Source organism: Polypterus senegalus, chromosome 3 (genome assembly GCF_016835505.1).
Source record: "Polypterus senegalus isolate Bchr_013 chromosome 3, ASM1683550v1, whole genome shotgun sequence".
Lineage (NCBI taxonomy): Eukaryota > Metazoa > Chordata > Cladistia > Polypteriformes > Polypteridae > Polypterus > Polypterus senegalus.
This window is the reverse complement of record NC_053156.1, coordinates 235,019,575-235,038,503: the sequence shown is the minus strand read 5'-3', so window position 1 is coordinate 235,038,503 and position 18,929 is coordinate 235,019,575. Positions and strand designations below refer to the sequence as shown.

Below are 18,929 nucleotides of genomic sequence, written 5' to 3'. Positions count from 1 at the left end.
GGCTTTGCCCCCTGCTCGCTTCACAAGCCCACCCCGGGGTGCACAACGCGCCAGCCGCTTTGCATCACTGCCACTTGTGAAGGGGGTGCCTGAATGCACACTTCGGAGATGCAGACGGATCACCTGTTTGCTTACTACTCCTCCGGCCGTGCTGCGTGTTCTGCTTGTCACGCTGTGCGTTGATCATTTCAAAGCCTGTACAGCAGCTGTACTTTGGTCTCACTGCTTTGTCTTGCGGGACGTTAAAGTGTCTCTCGCGGGATGTCCGGGCTGATTATTACTTTCCTTATTTTCTGAATTTGCACATAGATTATTATTGTTCTCTTGTGCATCCTTTGTTGCCTTCTTTTCTCTCTAACGCTTTCGTGTCACGTTTTGATGCGCTGCTGTCTCTTCTTCGCTTAGTTGTTCACGTGCCATCTAGAACATTTATATTAGCTGGTAGTACATGAAGTGTGTCTGCCAAAAGCATTCCAACAACTGCGAGGTTAGATGTCCATGAACTTGTTTTAAATTTTTTGTAAGTAGGGTGTGATGTGCAAAAGTCACCGTCTCACAGGTCTTGCTTCCTAAGGTTGTAATGTCTAGTATCCATTCATTTTAACAATATTAAAATGAATGAGACATAAGATAAGATAGATTCTAAATAAACAAAGTAACATTCCTTCTGAGCAGTTTCAATAAGAAACACTGTTGACCTGTTGCTGCCATCTAGCAGATATGTAGAGCAAATAATTTAGTGTTATTTCAGCTGACAGTAACATTTAGTTAGGTTGGTCTCAGTTTGTAGTCTTTTCTAGAATGTTATATGTAGAAAATCAAAAATTTTATTAGTCTGTATTCAAAATTAGACACTACTGGAAACTGTAGAAATTGGTGTGATGGTTTTCGTGTGATTCGTTATCAGACTGACAGAAATTCAGGTTTATATACATTGATTTTAGAATTGTACTGAGAAGAAGCACTTTTTGTTACTACTGCTGTTTTCTTCTTATTGATAGTGCAGCTTGATCTGATTACTTTGTTAACATATTCAACACTTTTCTCTTACAGTACCCTCCAAACTTCAGTCTCAGCCTCCTTCACCACAGTCCAGATGCCCATCACCCTCTGTCCCAGCAAGTAAAGTAATTTCCCCATCACAGAAACACAGCAAAAAAGCACTTAAACAGGTACATTTTTATGGCACTGTTTTGTTCTATGAGAAAATATGCCCATTCGTTTGCTCCAACATAGGTACAGGCATGAGACGTTAAACAAAGAATCAAAGGTTGAATGCTTATTCACTTATTCTGTCAATAACTGAATTTATTTTTTTTTGATTCTCTAAAATAATAAAATTCACCTTTTAATTATGATTTCATTCATTGCTCAGTTGTAGTAGTGAACATTATATTAAAAGCAGAATGTTTAAAATATGCTTGTTTTAATTATTATTATGACAGCATATTAACATTAATAAACTTCAAAAAGTATAGGCGCGCTTTTTAAATATGTATTTTGTGTAATCACACTTGCATGAAGTAACATCATGGATGAGCTCTGTGACCATGATTTGAACAAGTTGTTTCAGAGAACAAATTTAGTAAATGCTGCCATTTCAGCCACCAGATGCTATTTTGAACAGGGAGATGGTGTGGTTATTAAAGAACATAAGCCTGAATGTGAAACCAAAACGGTTAATAATATATTTTATTGCATTTGCACCTTGTTAGACATTCTGCATACTCTGTATCCAAAAATAAAAATTGATTACAAATATGCAAGCATTGCCTTTTAAGGTTTTCTAAAGGTTAATCTATTTACAGAGTTTTAATTTGCAAAAGAAGTTGTTTTTGTTACTGTAGATAAATAGTAATGTTCTTATACTTGGATAAAATATAAAGTGAATTCTTTTTTGGATATAACTATAAAAACCTGTATATGTATACAAAACATTTTTTGCAAATAAAAAACACAAGGTGTTATATTTATATAATTAATCAGTTAAGTAATTTGAATATAGAAAAAAGGTCTTTAGAAATAAAATGTAGAATTTGTATAACTAATTATGTAAATATGTGCATTTTTTAAATGTCATAGCATTGATTATTTTCAGATTGGCAAAGCTCTGTGATAATAATAGTATGTAAATAGACAAATGATTATTGAGTGCCCTCTTTATTACGTATACCCATTTTTGTTAACTCAAATAGCTGTTCCGCCAAACAGTCAATCACTGAGCTGAAACTTAATACATCCATATTTGTAGGTTTTTAGGGACATTATTGCTACATATAGAGAGTTCATTGAGTAATGTATAATACAGACATGGACAAGTAGTGGTGGTGGTGGCAATAGTAGTAGTAATAGCATCAGTAGTAATACTGTAATGTATACAAAATACAGGTATAGCAAAACTCTTACTGGCAAGTCCAACCAACATGCAACATGTTGCTACTCCCTGGCATCATGATAAACAAGACTGCATTACACTACATAACTCCACATAAATTAACAGAAAACACAAATCAGCTTATCTGATGTACTCCTTATACACCTATTACCTTAAACTGTATTTCCTAATAGTATGAGAATCTTTCAGTGATGTCACCACGCCACCCTACTGATGTCCACATGTGCATAAGTTTTAAAGCATAGTAATTTTAAAAATTCATCACACATTTGGTTTTTTTAAAACCCAGTGAGGTTTAACCAAACATTACAACAGACAAGATGTGTGATCTACATGTAAGTGGCTAAATTTATAAAATGATTAATGATGCCAAATGTGGTGCTCCTAGCATTTCATGATTTTACCGTCTCTGTAGTTTGCAGAGAATAATATAATAAAAATAATCAATTGAGCTACAGTTTTCTGTGTAAATGAGAGCCATCATACCTAGATTTTTGCAAACAAATAGAACAGCCACATAAGCTCTAGAAATCTTTTTTACAATAGCAGTGGGCACAAAGGCGCACCTCTCTATGCACAATACATTGGACCCTGAGAAGGATGGACAGCAGCAACAAAATGCCAAGCCATTGGCTCCTGTTCACTCCTGTCAGCTAAGAAGAGTTAGGTGAAACTATGATTGAATTTTTAAGAGCAATAGTAGGATGATAGAGCCAGAGAAGAAACAAGAATCCTTGAACCCATTTTGACTTATATAAATTGTACAGACAATTGTGTTGGTAACAAGGGAGGGGAGTGTTTTCTTGGCCTACATTAGGCCGCTTAATTCCAGTGGAGCATCATACATTTACAGTATTCATTGTTAATCACCATGTGCATCCCTTTATTGACCGTATTTTCCAGTAGGAAAATGTGCCATGTCACAAATCACATATCATCTTAAGTTGGTTACATGAACCTGAGAGTAACTGGCTTACTCCAAAGGTCTGTACAGTGGGTCTCAGTCCAATTGCAGAACTTTGGAGTCAGATGTACTTGGAGGTTTGCTACATGAATATATGGCTAAAAAGTCTACATGATGTTATTCAGTCAAGGACTGAAATCACTAAGAAATGTTTCCAGAGTACAACAATGCAAGCTTAATAGCTACTCTAAACATATATCTTTCTTATAATACAGCTTTACAAAGTGACTAGGTTCCCTATTAAACAGCCCACTTAAGATTATATAAGCAAAACCACATAATGTTGTATGTTCCTTTTTTGATGTTAAGATAGTGTGTAAAATGAATTAATTGTCCTTTAAGAGAAAACAGTAGAGCTCCTTATGATTAATATAGAAATGACAGGCAAAGAATATCCATTAATTTATTTTTGTGGGTGTACTTAGTATATTTCAAACTTGAAGTAAGCTGGAGCCAATGTTACAAACATCAGGAACAAGGCAGCAATCCCATCTAGACAATTAAAAATCAAAAAAAAAAAATCAAGTTACTAATGTATGAAGTAATTGGTCTATAATGACTAATTCTTTCATCCATTGATTGGACCTCCTTAATCCAAATGTAGGTTTGTTGGCATGGCGGCTATCATCTTCTTCTTCTTTCGGCTGCTCCCGTTAGGGTTTGCCACAGTGGATCATCTGTCCGCATACGGATTTGGCGGCTATGAATTTTGAAAAACAGCCACAATACAGCAGGACAGCAGTTAGCCTTTTTGTATGGTTTGGACACTAGATAGACACTATACTGACATTGAATCTATACTAATAAAAGGCAAAGCCTTTTGATGAATGAAACCTGTCATCTTTACAACGATTGACAAACACGGAATGTAACTTGAACACATCGTACAAATACGAGCCTGATTGAAAGAAATAATGATAATCAAATCCTTGATGACAGCAACATTCAATAACACTCACAAAACAATTACTGTATATTGACAATCATGTTACGTTATTTTTAAAATGTTCCCTTTTCTTTTTCATAACTTCTACTTCTCCACTGCGATACACGGGTATATATATATAAATGTATATCTATAGCCCGATCTACAATACATACTTTAGCATAGACAAGCGGTGGCGCAATTGTAGAGTCTTCGCCTCTAACGCCGACATTCGAGGTTCGATTCCCGAGAGGGATGTACTGACTATGTACGCGCGCTACTCGATTCATTTTACCTTCCCATCTCCTTGGTTTGGGACGTATGAAAAAATATTAGGTTAACGCAGAATCATGTTACGTTATTTTTAAAATTTTCCTTTCTTAGCACAAGCACAGTTGAGAAGCTTCGATGCATGTACTCCATAAGCGTTAAAAATAACGCATTTAATCACACTTTCAATTCCAAGCAAACGGGAACTTTTGTCAATGCATGATTTCCTGGTACATCTATTACACTGATGCACACATCACAGCTACAAAAATGTTAGAGTCGGAATAAAGCGCGTTCCTCGACTGATCATTTCGACTACGAGCGAAGCCTTGATAAAAGCATGGTTTTGTGCGCACTGAAAAGCAAGCAAAATTAGATGCATTACAGAAAGCGGACTTTGTGGCTCTTACTGGGGATCATTGGACTTCCGTGACCGTTAGTAATTCTAAATACATCTAATTACAAAATGTTCAATGATCACACTGTTTTAGCCTAATGTACAAAATAATTTTGGCTAATGTTACTCAGAGTTTAAAGAGTAAGCTGGTCAAATTACCTTTTATGTTTCTGACTTATTTTTTAAGAAGAAAAACTGCACTTTATGGTGAAATTTTGGTTATTATTATTTAAAGACAATACTATTCTGAAAATGTACTTAAAGTACTTAAACTACCACTTTATTTTTAAGTCTGCCCAATTTTAACCAGGGATGATATTTTTGTTTCTGTTTTGAATTCAAATGCAGTTTAAAAGCTTTTTTTTCAGAAATTAAAACAGCTTCAGTTTACAATATTCATGTCCATGTCTATTATTTGATTCTGTAAGCCCACTAAAACCGTTTTAAATAAAAAAAAAAACATTTGCGATTTGGGGCAAATTTACGTGTGCGATTACATACGATTAATCAAGATTAATTCTTACACAGCCTCTAATTAATTGGATTAATTTTTTAATCGAGTCCCCCCCTAATATATATATGTCGATATATATATGTAGATTTGTATATATATGTGTATATACAGTATATATGTAGATATGTATATGTTGTATATACAGTATGTATATATGTGTGTGTGTATATATACAGTATGTGTATATATATGTATATGTATATATATGTATGTGTGTATATGTATATATATAACTGTATATATATATGTGTATAGATGTGTGTATATATATATATATATATATATATATATATATACCAGCAACACTCATGACAATTACAAAACAATTACATTGTCAATCATGTTACGTTATTATTAAAATGTTTCCTTTTCTTTTTACTTCTCCGCTGCCAATCGCAGCTATTTTGCTATATATATATATATATATAAATAGATAGATATGACAACAACACTCATATCAATGACAAAACAATTACATTAACAATCATCTTGCGTTATTTTTAAAATGTTTGCTTTTCTTTTTCATAACTTCTTTAACACACTACTTCTCCGCTGCGAAGCGCGGGTATTCTGCTAGTGGTTCATATTTTTGAGAAATACATATTCGAACAGCATTATATGTACAAGTACTTAGCTTGTTATCCACATTGGTATAAATGTGCTTGGTGCAGTTTGAAGACCACTTGCTTTTGCCAAAAAGCAGTATTGATAATGTTAATTTAAATAAAGTTTCAAGGAGGTTGTACTGTACTTGTTTTAAAGAATCATTTAGCACAGTCTGAAACCAGGCTCTCCTTGGGGACTCCAAAATGAATATTGGCAGGGTGAATGTTGCTGTAACAATTAGACTGCACTCTCTCTCTTTCTCTTTCTCTTTCTCTCTGTCTCTCTGTCAGCTGAGCTGGTCTTCATGTGCTGGCCATTGTCTTGTCCAGGTATTCCAGTGTGTCTGAGGTTCAGCAGTTGTGACATTCTTGATCCTAGGGTGGGGTAATACTTTTCTGAAACTTTAAGATAATACTATTTTGGCTCAATTAAACCAGTCTATTTTCACTCAGTACATGTGACAATACAGCAACTTTTACTACTACCACAACTACTACTAGTACTACTACTACTACCGTATTTCTCAGAAAATAAGACCGGGTCTTATATTAATTTTTACTCCAAAAGATGCACTAGGGCTTATTTTCAGGGGATTTCTTATATTTATTCTTATATGTACACCAATATACATTTATCCAAATACAGTCAAGTCATCTTCTTCTGAAATATCGTCATAACTCTCCACGTTCAAATCCTGAATTCCAGACAGAATTTCTTGCTACCCCAGCCACTTTTAGGATCCTTCGGGATCGATGTGCGTGCTTCGATGTGTGATGAATGGTTCGATGTGGTGAAGCAAAACGCCAATATACAAATGGTGCTTTTATATTCAAGCATCGCATATTCCCCAACGTAATGACACAATATATTTTAAAAGTCTCACGTACCATCTTCTTTGCCATCTTTTTTTTATTTATTTATATTTTTTTTTTTGCACCTTCACAATAGCATCAGAATGTACGGCGGTGTATTTGAGCCACAGAAACAAAAAAATAAGGACATGGTGAAAAGATCTATTTTGTGATTTAAAGTGGAAATTTTGGCTTTAACATCAAAATGTCCACTTTAATCTCACAGTTTACTTTGTCATTAAAGCAAACTGTCATAAACGTCATCTTAAAACCAACCCAGTTGTTAATCGCTATGAGCTTCTGGGGCTTTCTCTTGACCTGACAGCAGTGGCAAGCAGCAATAGATCACCAAACAGAACACATTAAATTTTTGATATTGCAGCTCTCTGTATATTTAGAATTCTTAGATTTATACGGTACTTGATATCACTTTCATGATGAAATGCATTAAAGTATGTATGTTTTATTTTATAGATAAATCGTTAACTTTGTTTAAATAATGAATACTGTTAATAGTTACATATACGGGGGTGGCACAGTGGCAGAGCAGTAGCGCTGCTGTTTCACAGGGAGTCATGTCCCTTGTGTTCCCTGCCTGGAGTTTGCATGTTTTTCTGGTGGGTTTCCACAGACATGAAGGTTTTGGGATTTGGTGGCTCTGAAATGACGTTCGTGTATGTGTGTGCTTGTGTTCACCTTGCAATAAGCTGATGCCCTGTCAAGGGATTTCTGTCTCACGCCCAATTCTGGCTGGAATGGGCGCAACCCCAGATTGATGGATGTAATCATTAAACTAATCCTTTGCAGAGATATTGTAGCAAGGTGTCCTCGGAATTTAATGGATGTTTTGGGCACACGAGTCGCATCGCGTAAAGTATAAACCCAGCCTTAGGTGCCTTACTTTTCAGCTGACTGTCTTGACTAGGACTTACTGTATATTACAGAGCAGCCTGCAAATCATGCTTTGGCTTATTTTCAGAGAATGTCTTATTTTTGGGGAAATACGGTAGGAGTTATTCTCCTGGCAAATCCCAAGAAATACTTTCTAACATGCTGATACATCATAATAATGAAAAAAGCAAGAATGTGTATTAAAAGGAAAAGTAAGCAATATAATAATAATAAAGAAATAAAATATGCATGGTATAGGAAAAATATTTCATAAACAGGTTATATGAGTGCAGAGCTTACTTAATATACAAACCAAAGTGATACAGTATATTGAATACTGAATGAACTTTATGATTGCATACACTCATCTGTGGAAAGAAAGATTTCACAGAATATTTGCTTTCATTTCTTTTTGCATATTTTACATCTCTGAGATATGGCTGGTGGCAGTCAGTACCTAGAAAATTAAAGTTATTTGTTTGAAAGGTACTTTATTCACAATTTCAGTTAATTTTGGCTGTTCACTCTACTACTGTCTACTAGAGATATAAATTAAATTATAACTGATATTATTTATTGTAGGTGGTGCAGTGGTAGTACTGCTGCTTTGCATTAAGGGGACTAGGTTTGTGTCCTGGGTCCTCCCAGCATGGAGTCCGTGTGAGTTTCTTCCATATACTCTGGTCTCCTCTCACAGTCCAAACACATGTTGATCAGCTGAACTGGCAATGTGAAATTGACCCTAGTGTGTGTACACCCTGCAATGGACTGGTGCCTCATGCAGGGATTGTGCCCACCTTGCACTCTGTGCTTGTTGGCATAGGCTCCAGTCCCCCACAAACCTGCTCAGGATTTAGCGGGCTCAGAAAAGGACATAGTATGCTATTATTTATTTTGTTTAGAATTCCAGTTTATGGATTTTTAATAATAACTTTCTAACTCATTGATTAGTTTGCACATCTGAGTAAACAGAAGTGTATGCTTTAGCAAGACGGTAAACTTGGATAGGTTCTTGATTTATGACACCTTGTAGGCACATTATAATATGTTTTATTTATATATTGACTTTCTAAAACCCAAAGATGTTACATGTACCATTAATAAGAAGACAATAAGTCACAAAATCAACAATCAAGAATAATAGCAGAAAAAAAATTAACACGTAGCAGACCATAGCACAAAAAAAAAACCTACAAAGTATGTAGAAAAGAAAAAAAGAACAGCTAGAGAGACAAGGAGTTAAGTCAAGGAAAAACACTAAAAAAAAAAAATGTTTAGATCAGTTCTGAAAGAAGACAGGGAAGAATAGTCTCAAATGCATTGTGGTAATGACTTTCAAAATGTGGGGACAGTGGCACTGAATAAACTTTCTCCCCACATAGATAGTTTGGTTTGAGAGACCACGTGAGGACCAGTGCCAGAGGACCTGAGTAATGTACGCATAGAGAAATGCATGGGTGAAGGAGCTCAACTACACAAGTGTAGGCAAAACCAAGCTAACATTTCAGTGAATGCTAAAAATAACTACACAGCTTTGGCAGTTGCATTTTTAGTAAAAAAAAAAAAAAATACTGAATCGTTCCCTTTTACCTGTGAAAAACCTTTTTCTTAACCGATGATGTTTTTCCCCTTTGAGTACTGTACAGAAATCTGTAATAGTAGTGTAGACAGAATTCACTGTTTAGACACCAGTGCTGCTGGCAATTCGTGTACATTTCATCACAGAAAGAATTTTTATCAGTACTCCCAGCTAATTCAGTCTGACCTTTTACATTATTGCTTTTTTGTATTATGTAGAAAATATTTAGAGTGCATTTGGTAACACTGTTGCCTCACAGATTATGTGCCTCAGGTTTAATGTTAGCATGGCCTCTATCTGTGTGTACTTTCACTGTTCTTTCTTTGACATTGTGGATTTTCTCTAGGAATTCTGATTTATTTTTTACCAAAGAAATGCAATTAATGTTACATCGCCAGTGTAAGTGGGTGTATGCATTATTGAGCTCTGTGATGACCTGGTGTCCTATCCAGGCCTGGTTCTCTCTTGTCTCTAATACTGCTGGAAAAGGATAGAATTTGGCTTCCCATACTCCCAAAGCAGAATTAGCAAGTTTGGAAAGTGAATGGCTGGAAAATTTAATCTTTACTGAATATTGGTAAAATATTCTCTGTGCAGATTTGTTTTGTGTGTTTTGTACTGTGTTTTTTTCTGGCTTTTCTATTCAGTTCTGCTTCTTTTTATATTGTGCAGTTCTCATTAACCATTTCCAAGTACTGTATGTATGTATAAGTATATATTGATGAAGAGTGGCTCTTTAACTTGCTGATGTCTCATGGGAGTAGAATCTAAGAACATGTTGAAAGGAAAAACATCATCTGATGTCTGCTGATTTCTCTGAAATTCAATGAAAAACAGACAGGCGGCTCTGATGTGTTTGTCTGCAAATGTGCATGTAAAGTGGGAACAGAAATGTTCATAAAGACCAGATTATCAATTTACAGAGTTATGGATTATGTATAGTTGGGTTTGGTGCATAAACATCTTCTTACTCTTTAAAACGTACTTTAGAATGTCACATTGTGCAAATAACACACAAACATTGGTCTACTAAGCAGTGAAAAAAAGTAATCTGGTCATCCGGGTTATTCTTCACTCTATTCTCAACAAGCAGACAAATACAGGAGAGGTAGACTGTTGCAAAGGCCAAATTAGCTGCAGCATTTCAGCATTCTGTGCCAATTGCCTGTCTGTCTATTTGTCCATTGTTAAATGTCATTATTAAGGTATAGTAACAGGAAATAGTTCCACAGAAATGGTACATTAGACAAAAAAGATTTAAGAACTTCAGTCTATGTCAAGAACATGAATATTCCTAAAATTCTTAAGCGTGTAAATCTCATACTACTGTTCCTACATAAATGCAGAATAACAGAACCTCTAGCCACAGGGGTCTCTCAAGATTAGGATTGGAACCCAACTGCCTTATAGGGCAAAGAAAATGTCAAAGAATGATGGTGGAATCCTTTAAACTGATAATGCCCTAGGGATGGTTAATCAGTTGTTAATGAATGGTTGGAAGGTTATGAGAATAATATTAACCATATAACATGACTGACTGTGTCACCAGATCCAAACCCAGTTGAGCACTTATCAGCTTCTGGAGCATAATTTGAGGTAGCATTTCCACCACCATCATGAAAATAACGAATGATAGAATTTCCCATGAATAAACCAAAAACAGTTCTGGACTTTTGTAAAATCTATAGCACGCTGAAGCAGTTATGGAGGCTCAGAGTTAATTCAAGTGTTTGTTATGTTACAAATTACTTATGCTGAGTTTTACTTTTACTTTACAAATATAGTATACTTGTAAACAAATATTAAGTAAATCACAAAATAATGTACTAAACCACAAAAAAAAAAAAATGCTGAGCACATAAAGTCCATTCATTGACCTACAATGTATACATGTTTAGTGAGTATTTACCTTAAAAGTATCTCAAGGCTAAACTCTTTTCTGTCTTTGGCCTGAGTGACATAGCTACAAAACCCTCTTCAGATCACTTCTTGCCAATACCCAAATTCAATTCTGGAATCAAAGAGCAGAATTTCTTTGGCTAAAAGACACCTGGTTAAAACTTCTTAAGTCTTTAGCAGGTGCCAAAGGACCGAATCTCCAAGGTGCCCCAATCCAACCTAGAGTACATGTTTCAAAGCAGCCACACAGTTCTACTGATCTCAGTGTTGGCTGGATAGTAGAGTGTTGCCATCCTGTCACTTCTTTCTCTTATGAATCTGCTGGGTCACCTATCCTTTAGCATATTTAGAGAACAATGCATATTTCCAGCACGCCACTCATTTTCGGTACTTAGAGGATTAGGCGCTCAAGCCATCACCATATGCAAGGTTGATAACTCTTCAGCATCGTGGTGGAGTATTAACAGCTTTTTACTATGGATTCTGTTTCCCTCCCTCTCTCTCTGTCACACTCATTTGTGTGCTCATTTCACTTTCTCAACAGCAAACATCTGTCTTTTCAGAAAAGTCTTAGCAGTGCTTCTTACTAGCATATAGAGTTGCTCTCATTTTGTCAATATCCATCTCCCTTTCTAGTGCAAGTTTCCAGTCCTTTACCTCTGTATATAAATATACAAACAAACACATGTGTAGATGTATTTTCCTAATTGCACCTATGAGTAAACAATAAATAAAATGTTAGGGATGTTATAAGTATACTAAGATAAAGCCAGCTGCCAAGGAGATAAAAAATGCATAGTCTAGGGCCCATGATCATTAGAAAGGGACAAGTAAAAGAATGCCTTAGTTAAGCCGAGTGACCAACCAACTCACTCTTGCCATTCCACAGTACAGGCTAATGTCCATGATCTGGCTGAACGCATTTAAGAGTCTGTGATGATACTGATGTTTCCCACCCATTCTTCACTATCTTTATTAATTAATGTACGTGGGGAGCGAAGGCTAGCCCATCTGATCCGATCCCACAGAAGAGCTACTATGGCACAAATTACTGAAAAGCGTGATACATTAGAGAAAGGTGTCAGAACACACAAGTAATTGCAGTTTGCTGTATATAGGACTTCATGGTTGCAGACCAGTCAGAGGGTACATGTCCACCTGACCAATGTCCACCACTAAAAGCTCCTACAATGGGCATTGGAACAAATGAACTAGACTGTTGAGCAATGGAAGAAAGTGGTTTGGTCTGATGAATCACTTTGTCTTTTAGATCATGCCGACAGCTGGGTGTGTGTGCATTGTTTACCTGGAGAAAAGATGGCAGCAGGGCAAAAGGAAAGCCGGCAGAGGCAGTGTGATGCTCTGGGCAATGTTCTTCTCGGATACCTTGGGTCCTAGAATTCATGTGCATATTATTTTGACACGTACCACTTTACCTAAAGATTGCTGTAGCCCGCTAACACCCCTTCATGGCAATGGCATTCTCTGATGGCAGTGGCCTCTTTCAGCTGGATAATGCAACCTGGTTTCAGGAACAGGACAAACACTTCAAGGTGTTGAATTGGCCTCCAAATTCTCAATATCTCAGTACAATCAAGCTTCTGTGGGATGTTCTGGAAAAACAAGTCTGATCCATAGACTCTCAGTGCAGGATACCACATTACACCTTCAGAGGTCCTGTGGAGTTTGCAGGTCAGCGGGTTAGAGCTGTTTTGGTTGTCCTTCAATTTTCTGCCTTACAGCATATCCATTCATCACCTTATTTTAAACTTGTTAATTACTGCTAACACAAGATACACAAAATCTAAGTACCTAAGAGCACCTAGACTGAGCATGTTTCTTAAGATATGATTAAATACCAAAATTTATTAAAAATATAATTTTATCATTTTTATGAAGCAGAAATATTCAAAAGGATTTTCTGCAGAGCAAATTAACATAAATATTCTTAAATCCTATTCCTCTATAAATATAAATATGCTAACAATGTAAACAAATGCTATCCCTTCATAACAAATATAAACTTTTTTTTTGTTGCTGTCATGACACTCCCTTTTTCCTATAGCCAGCATTAGTAACAATTTTTTCTGTTAGTCCTTGACCCGAGACTTCATCTGTCACCGTTCAACTCATCTGCTGTCCCACCAGAAATCAAACGTGCTGTGTAGCTAAATGCTAAAGATAAAAGAGAGTCTATGTTCCCTAGTGGGAAAGTTTTCAATATATAAACCAGTGAGCAAAACTGAGCATAAAGCAATTACACCATGTTAAATGAATTTTAATTAAATGTTAATGAAACCAGCAACTACTCACTGGCCCTTGTGAGCTGGCGAGGCAACACTTGAAGTGCACAAAGGAGATAATGAAAGCCAACAGCAAATAAATCCAAGTGTATCATTCGCATTTTGCAGGCAAAAAAGGCTCTTCATAGGATTACTAGTGAACTGCATTGGAAGAAGCAGAAATTGGTTTGGACTTAGATAAAAAAGAGTGACGAGTTTAGAGCAGTGTAGTAATGAAGGTGTAAAATACAGTAGAAGATGTAAGTAAAGTGAAGGAGTCTGGTTATAGCCCAGGTTTGCACAGTATGTCATTGCCAGCTCTAAAAGATAATGAAATAATAAAGACTTACCAAGAAATCACTTAAAATCATCAGTTTCAGATAGGCAAATAACTGTTTAGTGGTTATGGAGGACTATTTAGCAATTGTCAGAAAAAGAAAACATGGTAAAATTGGTGATTATAATACTTGAAGAAGCTATGATAGTGTGAATGGTGGATGTGCACTGTTCACAACTGTCAACATGTTTGGGAAAGGCCTGTGTCAGGCTTTTAGAATGGAGACATTGGCTTATAGTCAAAGCTCTGATTCAGGAAGAGCAATGCACATTCCACTCTTTCCATGGAGAAATGAACCAATTCTTTCTTTATGCATGAGTAATTACGGCATCATGGCATCATGTCAACACATCCTGTATCTTGTCAATACCTATGTATTCCCTGCTACATTGATATTGCTCCATGAGTATGGGGTACCAGTTCCACTTGTGCTTACCTTTTATTGACAAAGGGAGAGCTGTGTTTGTTTACTTACAGTTAAGTTGAGTCTGTTTAAAGTAGACATAGGATTCTCTCTTCCTTAATATAATTTCCATAGACAAGATACTTGTATCAAGGTGCAGTCAAAGCTTAGTAATTATTAAAAATTTGGCATCTGCGGGTTGCATCTCTTATTTACAGATGGTGATTTTGTCTTGGATGATTTTTCTGTCTTCCCTTCTACTTTTCAGTTCTCTTTTGTAAGGCTTGGCAAAAAGTAAACAATACATTAATTTTAATCTTGTGCTTGTGCATAGAAAGGTGAAATAATTGTTCTTTCCTATCACAGTGCTTTATGTTCTGCATGACTGTATACACACCATCTGAGATTTTGTAACAGCTCTTTGTTTGGCTATTGAACACTTAACATTTGCATCAGAAATATGATTGAACAAAATGTATGGATACCTGGTTTCTGTCAGCTATTTAAATTACTGTAAAGGACGATCAACCCACCTGCTATTTACAGTTCCCTGGCTTGATATGTACATAGTAAAGTTAATGTTGTCTACTTTTTTTCTGCTAAAGGAATACTGAAGGCAGCCTAATTGTCTTTTGTTTTTGTCTGGTGTTGTTGAATTGTAGGCTCTCCTCTGCTTCCAATATTTCACTTAGTATACAGTAAATGCCTCTTTGTTTACCACCAACTTTTTATGTTTGTGATATTACCAGGAATATATACTGTAAGCGTAACTGTAATTCATAATACTGGAAAGATAGACACAATATTATGTTTTGTGCTTTCTGTTTTCTGCATTGCATTTTTTATTTAGGTAAAAATGCTCCCTTGGTTTTGGAGTTTTAACTCGTATTAACATTTTTCAGTCTGACAAAATTATACTCTGGTTTTCATTTATTCAAAATATGTTGGCAGAGAACAGCCTGTAGGAGTTGAATGTTCATTAGTGGCTTGAAACGCTGGTTTAGGTGTGTTTGTGATGTGTGTGACTAGGTGTGAGGGACCTTGTCCTAGACTGTTTTCTGCCTTGTGGCCAGGGCTGCTAGGAAAGGCAATCTCCCCGCACCCACAGCCCAGCACTGGAAACAGTTGGTTATGAAAATGTATGTATGTATTTACCTTATACCATAAAAGCAACAACAAAAACAAATTCTAAAAAATAAGATATACTTGGTTTGAGAGATTTTTTAGGCGAAAGAGACTAAATGTTTCACACGATTTTTCCAAACAGGGTCACACCGTGTGCCAAACAGTATAACATTGCTGCATTATTGGGATATAACATCTAAACTTTGAGCAATGATAACTGATAAGTTGGAGCACAGCAGAAAACTGATTACAGGGTAGTGCATTATTAAATGGTTTTGTACTATTAAATTCAGTTTTTTGAAAGTAAATACCTAAAGTGCAGTTTTTTTGTGTGTATTTTATTTAGTTGATATTAGTGTTAGCAATGGTTTATAATCATAAAAATACTTTCTTTATTACAAGAGCAGAATAATCACTATTTATTTTTGGGTATGTAATTTAGGCATAATAATGCCACAAACTCCTTAGTGCATAATGGGTTAAAGTTGTTAATTGCAAATATGTGCATAAGCTGGGACTAAATATAAAGGCAGTTGTGATTCTTCTAAAATTTGTCATGGGTTATAGATTCCTATTCATTTTAAATGAAATCATTATCCATCACATCAACACTTCCCCGCTCAGATCAACTTAATGCTTTCTACACCTGCTTTGATTGTAATAACAAATTGTTTTCCATGTAATTGCTTCCAGAAACAACAAATCAGTCATCGTTCATCCTTAACCAAATTTTGAATTTCAGTCCACTTTTTAAAAATCTGTAATGACCAATTAGCTGGTGTTTTCACAGACATAGTATCTGAGGTCCTCAGCTGCTTAAAAAAATTATCCCCATGCCGAAGGAAAAAAAATCTGGAATGTCTCAATGACTACACAAGTGGTGCTGACTTCCATTGTGATGAAATGCTTTGAGAGTCTATGCTGTCTATAAATAATACATTTAATAGTCTATATTATATAGTTTAATATATAATTTTCTATATTCTTTGTTAGACAGAATAGTTTGGACACCTCCAGTTTCTATAACATGACAACCAGTCTACTATATGGTACTGAGAATACCATATTCCCTGCATTTTTTGCCATCCTTGCCCACTTGGATTATCAGAATGTCCATGTCGGGGAACTATTTTATAGATTACCGCTAAGCATTTAACTCTGTTATGCCATCAAAACTGATTATTAAGCTCCTGGACTTATTGCAGCCCCTTGCAACTTGATTTTCATGTTCTTAACTGGGAGATCCTAGCATGTACAGTTTGTTTTTATTTTATGTATTTATGTGCATTATTTCCTTCACATTAATCCTAAACACAGGAACTGTACAGGGTAGTGTGATAGCTCTCCCCTGCACTTATTGTTCAGCTATTACTGCATGGCCGAACACAGCCCCAGCCCCATCATTAAATTTGCTTGTGACACCAGCAATAAAAAGACTGCTTATAGAGAAAAAAATTGGCTTCTTATATAGTGGTGCCTTAACATCCACAAAGCCAAAGAACTCATCATAGACTTCAACAGGTGACAGCCCACACTGCTATCTGCAATAATGCAAAGGCTTTAGTGATGGTCAGCAGCTTTAAACTTCTTAACATCACCCAATTGCTGACAATCAGAAGTCGACACATCACATCTCGGCAGTAGTAAAAAGGCTAACCAGAGGATTTATTTCCCACAGAAGTCCAATGAAAGTCTTGATGTCTCAATGTGCACTCAACAAATTCTACAGGTGCATTGTGGAGTCCATACCAGCAGCAAAACCTCCTGGGACAGCACCTATTCACCTTCGGACCACCTAAACTTAAAGATTCTCTAACACAAGGATTAAATACTTAAGTAAAAAGGGTGTTGTTTATATTAAGAATTATTTGCAATGTAATATTAGGTCAAATAAAAAAGCTACATACATTATATTCAACATAAGATACTGTATTCATTGTCTTTGTTTTGCCTATTGTTTGTATTGTATTACTGTACTGTATTACTGTCAGTATTTTGTGTTAGACAATATAATGGAATTCATACTTGCTTATGTACACATGACAAGAAGTCTGAATTTGAACTTAATATATCCCTTCTTTTAACAAACAGTACAATCAAATGATTTATGAACATACCTTAAGAAGTTAGATTGTAGTTTAGAAAAAAATTAAATGAAACTGCCTTTTTTAGGTTGCTTTCATAATTCTTAAAATATATTTATATCACTATAGGACACATATAGAATACATGTAGCGCTTTGTTAATACTTTCTTGAAACACATCACAGATGAGGATGGATATGCTTGGCAATTGCAGCCAGTAAAAAGTCATTAGATTTCAGTGTATACATCTGCATTGTCCATGTCTGTAACACACTGTATCTATAACGTTGTACATCTTAAGGATTCCTAAAGGCCCTCGGTAGTGTGATGCTAAGATTGAGGTGAGTCCGAACCCATTAGTGTAATTTTAGAGTATCACTACCAGCAGCAGTTCAAAATGTCATACAGTATATAATTAGAATGAGAACTTTATAGTGGCTAGGTCTCAAGTATCACATCAGCCAAACAAAGTAGAAAAAGTTCAAGAAGTAGAGAGGGGATGCAGAGGTTTTGTGCATGTGGTCCTGTTTTATTCACCTTTCTGTTGTTTTTATGTTTTATGTGTGGATATGATTTATGTAGAAAGAACAGCATGTTTACCTCCCATGTGTCCATTCATTAATTTGTTTTTAGAAACTGTTTATATTCTGTTTCAGAAAGCAATAGCTTTTCCAAATAAATCTGACCTTAAGGCAGGAAAGACCATGGATGAGATAGAAATTCGTCACAGGACACACTAATTCTTACGGGGCCAATTTGAAGTTTCCACTCAACATAACATTCATGCCTTAGGTATATGAGATGAAATTGAAATCTCTTAAAAAAACGTATGGAATCAGCAGTAAATTGAAAATTCTAAACAGGTTAAGCTTTGAATGAAACATTGGTCAACATCTAATCGCCCATATTCTTGAACAAGAGCACACATCTAGGGACAGTTCGTTAAATGTTTTTAGTGAATACCAGTGAACTGTTCCACTGAAATAACACCCCCAATTTCCTCTAGTCTGTGCACTTTATAGATTGTGGGGTTTCAGTATCCCATTTCCACTCATATATTAGACATTAGACAAATATGTAAAATAACATTACCTCGGAGGGATGGCATGACATTTAGTCACCACTCAGCATATCTGTTTTGAAGGTTTGTATGTCTATGACCTTAGCTTCATTAATTGAAAGGCACTAAGGGTTCAAAATGTGTGTGTGGACATTGTCCTAAATTGGAAGTAGTAGCCTGTCCTATATCTGCACTCTGTGCATGGTGTATTACTCTGGACACTGAAAGGTTTTTATTATTGTAAGGATTGTCACAATATTGAAATGCCAATTTCTTACTCATTTAAGTAATTTCTTGTCATTAAAATATTTTTAGTTTGGACAGCTACATTTCTAAAAAATACAGTT

At 35.7% G+C, this 18,929-nt stretch overlaps 1 protein-coding gene across 4 annotated transcripts in view; it reads left to right on the top strand.

Moving 5' to 3' along the window:
* asxl2 (ASXL transcriptional regulator 2) overlaps positions 1 to 18,929 on the top strand; it is a 291,665-nt gene that overhangs the window by 228,239 nt on the left and 44,497 nt on the right. For all 4 annotated transcript variants that reach the window (XM_039748788.1, XM_039748791.1, XM_039748790.1 and 1 more), the window contains one exon: positions 1,054 to 1,172. In XM_039748788.1, the coding sequence (XP_039604722.1) occupies positions 1,054 to 1,172 (119 nt within the window). The remainder of the gene's footprint in view (positions 1 to 1,053; positions 1,173 to 18,929) is intronic.